The sequence below is a fragment of the Carya illinoinensis genome, chromosome 3, assembly GCF_018687715.1.
Source record: "Carya illinoinensis cultivar Pawnee chromosome 3, C.illinoinensisPawnee_v1, whole genome shotgun sequence".
NCBI classification, from domain to species: Eukaryota; Viridiplantae; Streptophyta; class Magnoliopsida; order Fagales; family Juglandaceae; genus Carya; species Carya illinoinensis.
Window position 1 is genome coordinate 24,952,055 of NC_056754.1, and position 14,687 is coordinate 24,966,741.

Genomic DNA, 14,687 nt, shown 5'->3' on the forward strand with positions numbered 1-14,687 from the left:
AAATCGAACAACTCATATCCTAGTGATCGTGTTTTGAGGGTCTCATGAACTATATATCCACGTAACAGCAAACTTAATTCTACGTACAATGGCTATGGAACTTTGCATCAAATTAAGTTTGAAGCAACTAAGTTTTGAAGGGGATGCTAAAGTTGTTGTCGATGCTGTCATCTCCAAAAATGAAGATAACTCTTTGCTTGGTTTGGAGATATAGGATTTGTAGCAGCTGATGGCGTCTAACCCTGCTTGGCAACTTTCTTTTATACACAAATCTGCTAACATAGTTGCTCACACAGCAGCTAAGTTAGCAATCAGTGATAATGGTGAAAAAGTCTGGTTAGAGTATGGTTCGGTTGAGATCAAAAATTCAATTACGGATGATTTAGTTTGTATGGTTTCTAGTTTACCTCATCAATGAAGTTGTTTTTCCCTTTCAAAAAAAAAAAAAAAAAAAAAATCTACCTACAGTGCCTGGTAGTTTGCTTGGCTTATAAAATTTACCAGATCTCACCGTCCAATTACATTATAAACAGAGTCGATCTAAGGGTGAAGAGATTCAATTCGTTCTATTATATTAATTAATTCGTACACTTAAAACTTAGCAAGTATGAGCTAGGAACCTACTTACTGACGTGAATGTCAGAAAGCTGTAAACTGATGGCAAGCTGACGGCATCAGCTCCCTTATTTATTTCCCTCGGAGATAGCAAATTTACAACACATTCTTAGTGTACACGTACAGCTTTTAAATTAGGGTGATGCTAGACGTTACAATTTTTTCTTTTATTTTTATTTTTATTTTTATATTTTTTTAATATGTTTAAATGTTTTTAAAAAACAAAAAAATATACATTGTTATATTAAAAATATTTATTTAATCATTAAGTAAAAAAATTAAATAAATAAATAATCATAATGAGTGGATAAACTCGGATGATATACTACTATTTTCCTTTAAATTACTGTTAAAAAACAATTTAAATAAGAGTAACTCACAGTTACTTTTGGTATGCTGGAAGTGAAAGTAGGCATTATTTTTTCTTTTGACTTGCATCCATCGAGCGATTAGTTTTCTATTTTTTTTTTTAATAAAAAAGTGAGGCATGAGCGATTAATATAACAATCATTTCTAAACGTGATTTCAGGTATCTTTTTTTACTGCAAAGCATTATATTCGAACCGTAACTATTAGAAATAACCTTCGGGTTAGATGGGTGCCAAAATTTTTTTCACACCAAGTGCCACGTAGACGCTTCAAAAAAATTAAAAATGAGCCCGCATCCACCCGATTATCCTTCTCTCATTCTTCGAAGAGAAATCCTTAGGAATGGTCGGGTTGGTTATACTCAAATAACAGCCCTCTACGTAGGACTTCCACCGATTAATTCATGGACCAGCATGTCATGTGAAAGTGATTTGGGTATGAAGAAATGAGAAGTTGCCCGAACGTGGAAGCCCTCTTCCCTCCCTCACGTTGAAGCCCTAACACGATCTCAGCCTATGATTTCTCCAAACTGATTCTCTGCGTTCAGAAATCAGAAGCTGCCCTCATGTGATTTCTCCAGACTGATTCTCTGCGTTCAGAAATCAGACTCTGCCCTCATGTTCAAGCCCTAACGTCTACTCCGATTTCTCCAATATTCATCTCCGATTTCTCCCAGCCCGTGGCTCGTGATTTCATCATCAACTTTTCTCCACGAAGCGATCCCTCACGTTCGCACGACCGGACCGATTTCTCCCTGCCGTCGCTTGCCATTTCTCCGATTTCTCAGTCCTCGCGATTCTCCGATTTTCGGTGATGTTATTTACTTAAATGATTTTAACTTTATATTCATAGAAATGATTTTCTATTCTTTTGGTTTCAAACAAAATACATACTGAAGTAATATTCGGGAGCAATAATGGATTTGTTTGATGGTATTCATGGCAATGAAATATATCTCGCCCGAGCCTGTTGGATTTGTTTGATGGTATTGGTAGGAAATCTACATTCTACATTCTGAAGAACTGGATTTTTTTGTTGTAATTAAGGGTAAAAGTAACTAGTATATATATAGGTTTTGTTTGATGTCCACTTGCTTGCCAACTGTTTGTGTATATGACTAAAAGAGGTTGGATTTGTCCACTTGCTTGCCCGACAACTCCTTCTGAATTTCAAGAGATTTCAAGTTAGAAATGCTTTCTGGAAGATTTCTAACTCTCTTAAACTCAGTTTGACCAGCCCTTTCAGATGTTTGATAGACTCATGTAGTTCAACCAATTTTATGCATTCTTCAAGTGATAGTATCTGTAAGAACTTTTGTATAGTAAAAACTGTTGAATATCTGTAAAAACTCTAGTATAGTAAGAACTTTAAAATTGTTGAGTATCTGTAAAAAAAAAAAAAAAAAAAAAAATTATCGTTAGTCACATACTCAAAAATGGAGGTCTTGGGTTCAAAACCCCCTCTCTCCAAATGTATAAAAAAAATAACATGAAGAAAGAAATAAAAGTATAGTAAAAGTATAGTAAAATGCTTATGTTTTCAAATGTTCCAAATCTAAGATGAAACCATTCGCTTCAAATACTTTAAGCTTGGGTGAATTTAGCAAATGACCCTTCCCAACAGATGCTTTGGTCCTCAAATGTTCTTCATGTTTAAGCTCATAAAATAGATTTAGGATGAGACCCTACACTGCTTCCAATCCTTGGCAAGATATAAATTTAGTTCTTTTTACCAACTTAGAATGCCTCTTAATTGTTGTCTAATATATGCTGATATGATTATGTCCTTTTTAGCAAATGAGTTCTGCTTCTCATTCTTGCACAAGTTTGGAGAGACCACTTTGCTATTGTGGCTGCCAAGCGAAGCTACGGATTTCTGGAAAGCAAATACTCTTGGTAGAAGATTTTTCAATTGTCCAAACTATAAGATGAATAAACAATGTGACTTTTTTGAGTAGATTGATCTTCAAAATGAGCAAAACAATTGCTGTAAGATGACATTGGAGTTAGCTGAACGGAGGCACGAGAGGGTACTTCATGAGCGGCTACGTCTTGAAGAATCCAAATTTAAAGCATTGGAGAAGAAATACATGAGAGTGTTAAAAGTATTAATCTTGACATGGTTTTTTTTAATAATAGTTTGTAGTGTACTTTTTATGAATCCAATAAATTATAATGTATCTCGGCCACTACTACAACTCATGTAAGCCGTTGTACTTTTTCTGCCACTTTGATCAGTAAATGTACTAAATGTCTCATATGTAATGAGAACATCCTATGAATTGAATGCATTTGAAATTTCCTTAGTTTATTCTGAGATCAATTGTAGAATGTATTTGGAATGTATTTCGACTTTTTTTTTTTTTCGTTGTCCAAAACATGCTATAAAGGGCTATTATTTGGAAGGGAAAACTGAAGAAATTATGAAAAAAGGTAAAATCCACTTTTCACCACGTGTTCTTCAAAGTATGTCAAATAACTAATTTGACTAGATAAAGTGCCACATTGGTACAAAAACCTTCTATCAAAATCCCATTACAATAATTTCAAACAAAAATCTTCCACCAAAATCCCAAACCAATAAAGTGCCACAAAAATCTTCCACCAAAATAAAGTGCAACACCATTACAAAAAAATCTTGTACAAATATCCTATTACAAAAAATGCCACTTCTGAAGAAAGGACCATGTAAAGAAAGCGAATCTGCTACATTCCCTATCACACGCAAAATAAAGACGGATTAAATTAACTGATAAAATAACTTCACATTTATTCACTTACAAATGACATATAAATCACTTACAAGATATTTGGGAAGTTCCATTTTCATTCTAAATGTATCGATGTGTTGTCAGTTGTTTGCCCAAAATCCCTACATAAACAAAAACAAAACACAAACTTGCTTAATTTCATATCATGATAATAAGTTGATAAAATACAACTAGAAAACTCCTATACCTCACTGAAGGACAATTGTTTTTAGCATGTCTCTCATTCTTGCAAATGCTACAACGTCTTTTCTTTGTTGTCTGTGTTTCTTTTGGGTTTTTCGATCTTAAAGATTTTGGCCGTTCTTTTGTTGGCACCCGTGGAGGATCCTGGACCATTTGTGAAAAATTCGATACAACTTGACTTCTTTCGTTTTGGATAATATTGGTTGACTCCCCTCTTTGTGAACATCCTACATGATCTTCCATTGCAAGTAACTCTTTATGAACCTTCTCCAATGCAAGACATAGATGATTATGTTTTTCAGCTGACTATGAGCCAAGTTCAACAATGTCATAAAGTTGAATCATCAACTTGCTTTTTCTCATCATAGGATCATCCTGTCCTACCTGAACTTGCCCTTCAATTAATGGTATGTCTGGAATGAGTTGAGTCTTAGCATTAATAGTCCATCTTTCTTTCACCCAATGCTGTGGCAATTTATCTAACTTTGCTTTCTTGCCAAAAACACACAGGATATGCCGACAAAGAAGCCACATAAACTCCCACATATGGCATGTACATGTTGTCTGTTCTTCACCATTCTCCAATGTCAGGTGATAAAGTGGTTTTTCTTTACCACTTATTACCACTCCATATGTCTTTCTTTCACCCTCTTTAGATAATTTTGTAGCTTTGTACCGTAGACTATTTGTGACGCCCCCAAATTCCGTTTGGGATTGGACGGACATTTGAAGCGTCGAGACATGCAACACAAGGTTACCTGCCCCCGTTCATGACATATAAGATGCAATGTTCCTAACATGCATCTAACATTGTGCAATATTCGCAGCAGATAATTTTTTTCTTTAACAATACTATGCACCAAATTGAAAATATCTCAAATGCTTAAAACATACTTCATACATAAAGACCCATTGAACAACTAAGCTCACAATACTAGTCCAAAATGGTTATGATCCAAAAAGTACTAGAGATGCAACTCCATTGTACAAGTATTAATTTACGTTAACTACTATATTAACATTGACATCGCACCGTCGCTTAGTCAACTGTGTCTAGTTGATCAGCTCCTGATTCTCCTTCAAGTCCTGTAACAAGATCTACCATTCGGGGGGAATGGTAGTTGGGACTACCAAAGTGAGATTTGATTACAAATCTCAGTAAGTTAACAAAAAACTTCCACATAAGCTAATGATGCATGGATGACAGTAAAAGCATAAATGCATAATCAAATTCATAAGTAATTAAAGCATAAATTGGCGTACAACATAGCATAATTGACATAACTTAAATTGAAACATGAACTGAACTTGAATTGACATGAACTTGATCTGAAACTTGACTTAGCATGAATTTGCTCTGAAACTTGAATTAACATGAACATGATATGAAACTTAACTTATCATGAACTTGTTCTGAAACTTGACTTAACATGAAAAATACATACTCCACAGTTGTTGTGGCCCCATGTATTCTACGTGTAAATACATACTCTACAGTTGTTGTGGCCCCATGTATTCTACACAAATTTGACTTAACATGAAAAATACATACTCCACAGTTGTTGTGGCCCCATGTATTCTACGTATCACAATGCAGTTAAATACATACTCCACAGTTGTTGTGGCCCCATGTATTCTACGTGTAAATACATACTCCACAGTTGTTGTGGCCATATGTATTCTACACATCACAATGCAGTTAAATACATACTCCACAGTTGTTGTGGCCCCATGTATTCTACACGTCACAATTGCTGTGTCTCACGTAGTGTATGCGTCACAACTGCTGTGACCTCATATTTCGTGTGCCACAGATATTGTGGACCCCATGAAACTGAATGTACTCAAGATGAAACGTGACTGGCATACAAAAGGACTGAAACCCTGACGTAACATAACGTGACTTGAATATAACTTGAAATACATGACCAACTTGAGATAGAAACATTTTGTAACATGGCATAACATATAATAGACAACATATTTAACATGACATACTTGCAACAGTGAATATTACATGACTTGACATACATATAATAGATGGCATACTTAGCATGACGTACTTGTAAGGTACAATAATACATGACAGAATATATTATGTAATAGATAAAAATTGATGATAGAATAAATTCTGTATAATAGAAAATTATGTGATAACTTGGCATGGCATGACATATATGATAACATACATACATATACTGTAGTTCATTTACTTAGCACACATACACAGTAGACTGCTAGTAAGTTAAAAGCTAACTTACCTCGATTTCCGCGTTTCTTATAAAACCTTAAGCGCGATCACGAGGAACTGTAATTAGTGATTCTAAAAGTTAGCACTAAATCACTAATAAATTGAAATATGGAAAATACTAACTTAAAGAGTAAAATTTCCATTTTACTCTCTGCATGTAGAAAAATGACTGTTTTATCCATAACTTAAGGATTTTGCATACTAACTCCAAAAGTCACCAAAATTTACATGTCTCATGTAAATTTTATCCTCAATTCAAATATCAGTTTAGAAAAATTTAAAACTAATCACAACTATTAAAACTCCATAGGGCCAAAATTCTCATATACTATTTCCATTGATTTTTGTTTCTAACTTGTTTTAATTAACCTTTTGATCTATGACTTATAAAGATGTGATCTTCAAACCAAACCATCACATGGTTTAAAAAGATGTCCTAAAACATATATAAGCTTCTAATTCAAGATCACATGGTTAAAAATTAACCAAAACATAAATTTAGCCAAGAACATTCACACTTTGGCTTATTTGAATATCTCTTTACATAAAATTTCATATCTTTGAAACTAACATCAAATATCTTCAAAATAATAATATAACATGTATATAAGATGCTTAGGATCCTCCAATAAAATTATCAAAGTCATTGGAATAGGTTTAGACCACCAAAGAGTTAAACTTTCTCAAAACAGAAACTGTTTTTCCTTTTCCACTTTCTAAGTTTATAAATCTAAGAAAATATTTCATCAAAATCTTTAATCATGCAAACATCCTCAACCAATAATCATATACACATGTTAAAAATACTCCATAAAAATTTCGGACCAATATCTATCTATTAGCTTGGTCAAAAACTCCAAACTATAACATATTCTCCAGTTTATCTCCCAGAATGACCTTTCTATTGTTTACATAATATTTGACTAACCAAATGATCTTCAAATGGGACAAATAAGATATCCATGTAAACTTGACTAAAAAAGAAACAACTTATATGAAGGAGACTTTATGATAAAATACTTACAAAAGTTTCGAAATGGGCATGCAAAAGAACTCCTAAAAGCTGTCCGAGAGAGAGTGTTTGATATTCTTTTAATGGAAAGTGTAAATGAAGATAATTTCGTGGGGAGGGGTGGCTGGAGATACTTATAGATGAGATATGGAAGATATGAGACTGGAGTGAGAGTTAAATGTAGGACTCTCTTACCCGAAATGAGAGTGGAGTGTAGGACTCTCTTACTTAATAATATATATAAAAATCAACTCAATATATTTTTACCCAATAATATCCACGAAATTAGCTTAAAATATTTTTATCCAATAATATCCACAAAATTAGTTTAAGATATTTTTATCCAATAATATCCACAAAAATTAGCTCAAGATATTTTTATCCAATAATATCCACAATTTTGAACAGACATTTCGTCCGAAAATATGAAAAAGTGTTATTGCGCCATAAAATCTTAAATAACCCTCCGAGTCTAATGGCACAAACCATAATACATTTAGACACTTCTAACTATCTCCAATAATCAAAAACACACTTCTGATACCATAATGAGTAATAACACTAATTATGTAGTTAGACTAAAGCCTATATGATTAATGGATTCGTGAAAGTTTATAAAGTCTTCACGAGGTTCCTAAAGTCAATAGAAATTTCACAATTGAATTTCTAGCGGACTGTTATACTATTGAACAATTCATCTTGGAAGATCATGAAAGACTTTCTTGTATAAACCATTGCCGCCTCCTCTTCAATTTTAAGAGGTGTCTTCAATATAGCCCGTGTAGATCTTGTCCGCACATCCTTCTCTTTTTCTTTAAAGTAACGTGCAGCTATTGTTTTTTTATACTGATACACAAAGTCACTTACCATAGTGCTTGAACGAACGTAATCTTTGAAAAATTTGTTCATGTTTTCGCTCCTTTGAGTTGTTGACATGCCAGCACAAAATGTCGAACACAAGTAAGCCGGAACCCATTTATCCCATCGGCTGTAAAGATTCTACAACCAATTATTTTCTTCTAGTTCATACTTCGATAATATATAGCCCAATTCTTGCTCGAACTCATCAGTTGTAATTGTCTCATGGATGCAATGACGGAAATCTTTACCAAAGTCCAGAAATTTGTTATAAACATGGGCCAAGTGTTCAGGAAACTTTTGTAAAATATGCCACAAACATAACCTATGAGTTGTATTCGAGAGTACCTCTGCAATTGCCTTCGCCATTGCCTTCTCATCATCGGTAATAATAGTTGCAGGGGCTTTACCAAGCATTGCCTCTTGCCATGTCCTCAATAACCATGTATATGATTCAGCTGTTTAATTAACCAATAAGGCACAACCAAACATTATGGTCTGATGATGATGGTTAACTCCAGAAAATGGCACAAATGGCATCTTATACACATTGGTCAGGTATGTGGCATCAAATGTAATAACATCTCCAAAATACTGATATGCAGCTCTTGATCACGCATCAGCCCAAAAACAACTTCTCATACACCCATCCTTATCAACTTGCATGGAGTACACAAACCCAGGTTTTGTGAGTTGTCGCTCAAGAAGGTAAGAATTAGGGCTGTAAATGAACCAGTCTGTTCGATAGCTCGCTCGGTACTCGCTCGGTTAAACTCGAATCGAACTCGACTCGTGAAAAAAAAAAGCTCATTCGTTAAAGCAGATGCTCGCTCGATTTGTAAATGACACATACTCGACAAAACTCGACTAAGGCTCGTTTAGGCTCGCTCGTTTATGCTCGAGTCGACTCGTTAGCTCGACTCGATTAAAACTCATTCATATATTAATAAATATATACATACACCTATGCATGTATATATGTATTAGCTAATAATATAAGCATACCACTTTTATAATTAAATATATAATATGTATTCTAATTACTTATGTCTATATAGTAAATATACTTCATAGGTATATTTTATAATTTGTATAATAATTAGTTGATAAAATTTAATAATTTCATATACTAGTATGTGGAAACCATATATGAAATAGATATAGTCTATCATATTAAGTATATATGTTAATAATATATGTAGGCATATAATATATTGTTATTTTGGATAAATATCAACTAGTTAGATATTAATTATTTATAAATTTTTTAAAATTTTATAATTTAATAGAGGTTCTACTTGTTAATTGTATAAATTTAATATTAATTCTTATTTATTTATTTATTTATTTTATTAATTATTAAATCTTATTAAAAAAATAATTCAAATTCGAACTCGAGCTCGAACTCGACTCGACTCAAACTTGTTTGTGGGACGAACTCGAGCTCAAGCTCGAGTTGAGATTTCAACTTATCGAGTCGAGCTCAAACAAAGAATTAAAAAAAATCTCAAGCTCGGGCTCGAGCTCGAGCTCGAGTATTTTGAGTCGAGCTCGAGTTCGGCAAGCCAAAGTTCGGCTCGACTCGGCTCGATTACATTCTTACTAAGAATATAACCTTTGTGCATCCCCCTCTTCAAATACTTTTCTCCTTTTGTTTCCCAAGTAATTTTCAACATCCTTACCAATATAGCCAACATTGAAGTCACCACCTGATTCTTTACTCAACACTAACATAATCTTCCTTGTCGGTACACCATACTCATTCAAAGTCATGATAAGTTTTTTTTGAACTTTAGTAACCTTTCTATTTCCACGGAGCAAACTAGTACTCCTTGGTGTAAGTAGAATGTGGTTATGTCCAACCACAAACTTGTTCACCATCCACTTGTTCACCATCTTTTTTTACTCCCATAATTGCTTCACATCCAATCTTTGTTTCAGCAATCTCAGAACTGTTCGTTCTTTTTCTTTTCGACTTACCCGCCGAAATCCTTCCCTTGTGCAAACATAGTCTACTGCACAAAGTTTTTTGTCATCTTTTGACAATCGAGTATGATTTGTCCGAATGGCAAAACCTTTCCATCTTGCATAAGCTTTGTAAAATGATTAGCGTCTTCCACATCGTCAAATATCATACCAGTAAATGGCTCCAAAGGACCACTACTCGAATCTTCCACATTCACTTGTTCTTGAAGATTGACTCCTTCTTCAACATTCAACCCATCTTCGATATTCACTCAATCTTCAAGATTCACATGACGCTCATCATTCATCCCATCTTCAACATTGACATCACATTGTCCATCTACACTTTCAGCATCAACTTCATCACTATCAACCCAATAACTTTGTTCCTTTCATAAAAAATCACCACATCATAAATTCAATAGTTATTAAAAAACAACCACATTAAACATTGAAATTATAAATCTATCTAACATGGCTCAACACCACCATGTTTGAGAAAAAAAAAAATCTTTAAAAAGAGTGGAATGTAATATATGATCTAATAACTAACAAAAAGTTGAATAAATTTTTCTGATTAATAATAGGTTGAAGATATATGCAAATGCTTGTTGCTTATATAACATATATGCTACGTGATATCAACAATAAAATTTAATAGTTTGCAAGTCCGGAAAACTGATATAATCTTGGATTAAGTGAAGTTTCAACTTGCAATATATATTCTACTTGTCGAGTCTATTTATCAAAGAGAATTCCACTTAACAAATCAACTGAAGGATCAAATGATCAAGTTGAGAATACAATTAAGGTAATGATTATTTTAAAGTTCAAACTGCATGGACTATTTTAGTATTTCATACTAAATAAGAATTTAGAGTTTTTTTTTTTTTTTTTTGTTAAAGACAGAATGACATTCATACAATCAGTTATAATGTTGGCTTTTAGCCTGTACATGAGCAGAAATACATGTAGGAGTAGAGTAGAATCAATGTCAATCAATTCTATTGTAAGAGAAACAACCTCTCTAGCAAGAATATGAGCTACCCCATTTACATCTCTTTTTACATGTCTAATTTTCCACTCAAAATCAGAAAACAAAGACCTTATTTCTATAGTTAGACAGCTAAAGCAACCAGTAGGAGCCTCCTTGACTAAAATACACGTAACAACTTGAGATGAATTTCGTTCAAAGATAACATCCAACAGTCATCATATATATATTCTGTATTTGAGCTTTGTACGTTCCATATAACACGCACCCTAAGGATTTCTCTTTTGCTATTTGTTCTATATTTATGGTAAGTGGATTAGATCGAGATGAGTCCTTTTAGCATCAACTACGTACAACCCATATACAAATTTAGCCAAATACGTTTGCACATATACAAATTTAGCCAAAAATCCAACCGGAATATGTGAATATAAGATAACAGAGCCCTTTGTGACATTTAATCAAACACATATTGTGTTAGCCATGATAACTCCTTCTGGGCAACCGGTTGTGTCGGCGTTGGATTTCCTAAGCTGCGTTGGCGTTGGACTGATATTGTGGCAGTGCAAACAACGGTAGCTGAGATGGTTTCGGACTGAGAAGGGCAGTACGATTCGGAAGGGTGAATGGTTTCGGACTGAAATGGTTGAGTCTCCAATTTACTTCGGCGTCGATTTTGGACTGAGATAGTTGAGTCAGCGTCGGCTGAGATACTTTCGTCGGCGTCAGGCTGCGATGGTTGCTTCCGTCGGCGTCGGGCTGAGACAAATGGCAGAAGGGAGAACAGCTAGTACTCGCAATGGAAAAGTGACAGAAAGAGTTCGTTTGTTTCAAGCTGCTATGTTCTGATTCTCTGCTTTACGGTCTACTTACCTTTTAGTCTTTTTTCCTACGTGGCATAAGATGATTGACGAGTTGTTTTTATGTGATTAACAACCCGACCGGTCTGAAGCATTTCTGTTCTTCGAATGCATCTCCCTTTTTTATGTACACGATTTTTCTGAAAGCCCTGTCTCTCCTTCTCTTTCTCTTTCTCCCTTCCCGATACGAGGCTTGTATGTTTGCTTAAGTTTCTTTGATGGTCTTAAAAATGCTTTCCCTTTTGTTTTTGCTTTGCTCATGTATCTGTGCCCCTGTTGGCTTCATGTATTGAAGATCCTTGTAAAATTCTCCACATATATGCCATGATACATGCAGAAGAATCAGAAATGCTTAATTCCTGTTATACTTTTACTTTCTTAAAATTCACTGCTTTATGGGGGCATTAACATCATTATTATTTCCACTTTTTCCTTAGACAAAATGTTCTTTTCATACCCAAATGACAAATTTTTATACCCAGATTAGCAACTTCTCATTGCCTTAAAGCTTCCGCTGGATAAGCCATGAATTTGTTTGAAGTTGATAGCAAGTTGATTGACCACAGTCGTAATGAAAGGTTGCCATCTCAAGCCATTGAATGCAAATTGTTGGCATTGCAGAGTAGGTACGGTGACGATTATTTTTTGGGCTTGTTGGCATCGAGTGCAAAGCAAGGACGGAAGACGAATTTTTTTTTTTTTCCGAACTTTTCAACGTTGAGGCCAGATCGAGAAGAGAGGGAGAAGGAGAGAAAAAGAGCTTTCAAAAAAATGGTGCTGGAAGAGGGAGATGCATTCGAAGAGAGAGAGAGAGAGGGGGGAGACAATCGGATGGTTGTGAACTCATTCCTGGCCCTTTTGGAATGTCTATGCGGCAGTTGTCTATTTATTGGTGTGAAGATATTTTTTGAGGCACTTGTCTATTCACTGGTGTGAAGATATTTTTTTGGTACCCATCCAGCTGTAGCGCGCCTCTAACTATTATCCCAAAAACGAACCGTCATCATCAAAGCACTCCAAAGTATCCATTTTAATTTTAATGCATGCATCCATTGATATGGCGTCCCGCCCTCAACTTATTGACTACTGTTGGTTTTTGGAACAACGCGACGCATGTGCCTGTTTCAAGTGGTTTTAAACTTAGAAATAAAACCTATATTTTTTTTTTTTGATAGGTATAAATAAAACCTATATATATATAATTTTACTTATCTCTTTATATACCACAAATCATACTTATTTTATTTTTTTATAAGAAATATATAATATATAGATGATAAGTAAAACAATTCAATTAATTTAATAATAATAAACTAAAATTAAATTTAAAAAAAAAAAATTTTAAAATATATAAAATATGTGATATAAAATAATGAATAACAATCATATATATATATATACAAACACGTGCGATCGAATCCAATTAATAGAAGCAAAGTGAGATTTCGAATGAAAAGTGAGAGTTTGTAATTATATATGAGTAAGATTACCTACAAACTTACAAGTTTAGTATTTATAAAAAAACTAGTCCTATTAATATAAAATAATTATTTTTACAGATTTTTTCAGGTGGTATCTACCTTTTCTTTTTTCTTTTTTCTTTTTTTTAAAAATATGAAAGTTATCTATTTGCAAATTACAAAAAGGAATTTCCTTTTCTTACCAGGAATCTGAAATTATGCGCGAGGTAAGAACAATGCATGAATGCGCATGCTCTCTCTCTCTCTCTCTCTCTCTCTCTCATGGCCCTTCTACCATGCATCTATACTTGATCAGTGTGAGAGCTAGATCAGGGAAAACCATTGATTTAAACTTAACAAGACTGTGTTAGTTTCTACCAAATAATTAGAACCCTAACTTCCAACATGGATCATCTAACAATAAGTAAATATTACACCTAATTAATCAAAGAACAAAACAAAAACAAAAGCGCAAATTAATGAATCTATGAAACATCCATGCATCTATCGGTAGGATCGAAGAATGGCTCCACAAAATGTGCAAATAATGGCTTTCCAAGACTTCCAATAAAAAGGCACATAACAAAATCTCGTAGCTGTCTTCATGTCTGCCACGCTTGCCCCGCCACCGCACCGCGAGCAGATTCCGGCCGCCGGCTTGCTTCGGCTCACTTGCCGCTCTTGATCGACCAGAAAGCAGAAAAAAACCATGGATACGTGGGGGCCGGACCGGGTATGCGTCAGGCTCTGCAGTACTTACTGCGTTTCGAAATATGAAGATGATGACGAAGGAGAAGCTTGGAAAAAGGCTGAGAGCTACAACCAGTAAAGGTAGTCCCTCTGCTTCATATAATGCAGGAGCTGAGTTAAAGATCGAGCAAGTTTGTGTAGCATCATACGATAGGGACCGTTGGATTGGTGTCGGCCCTGTCGGGGTCCTTTAATTTGTGGTTAGAGAGCATTAAAGTAGTACGATCAAAAGCGCGCTTGGCTTCTAAGTTGGATTGGTTTCGGGTCAGAAACGCCTGTCGCGGTGAATAATACAGCTGGAACTAGGCAGTATAGCTGGCGAGACTGATGGTTAGTTGTAGGATGATCTGGTCCATACACGTGGAGAAGAGAGTGAACGTGGAAGCGATCCGATTCCGCTGAAAGTGAATGTGCGCGGCAGTTGGTAGGTATCTGTTGGTTTTGGAATGAATTAATGATGTTTGAGGCTTTGAGCAACGGAACAAGAATGGTCTTTAGTCAAACATTTTCAATTCAGCCGCCTCCCCAACCGGCTAACTCTAGGAACAATATGGGTGAAGAGGCAGACATGATGTTTTTATGAAATTTATTTATAATTAT

At 34.6% G+C, this 14,687-nt stretch overlaps 1 protein-coding gene across 1 annotated transcript; it reads right to left on the minus strand.

Annotated features, from left to right (window-relative positions):
* Positions 1-13,666: 13,666 nt before the first annotated feature.
* Positions 13,667-14,187, minus strand: LOC122305560. Its single transcript, XM_043118155.1, has one exon. It carries the CDS (start codon positions 14,046-14,048, stop codon positions 13,842-13,844), a length of 207 nt encoding a protein of 68 aa, XP_042974089.1. The 5' UTR covers positions 14,049-14,187; the 3' UTR covers positions 13,667-13,841.
* Between the last annotated feature and the right edge of the window lie 500 nt (positions 14,188-14,687).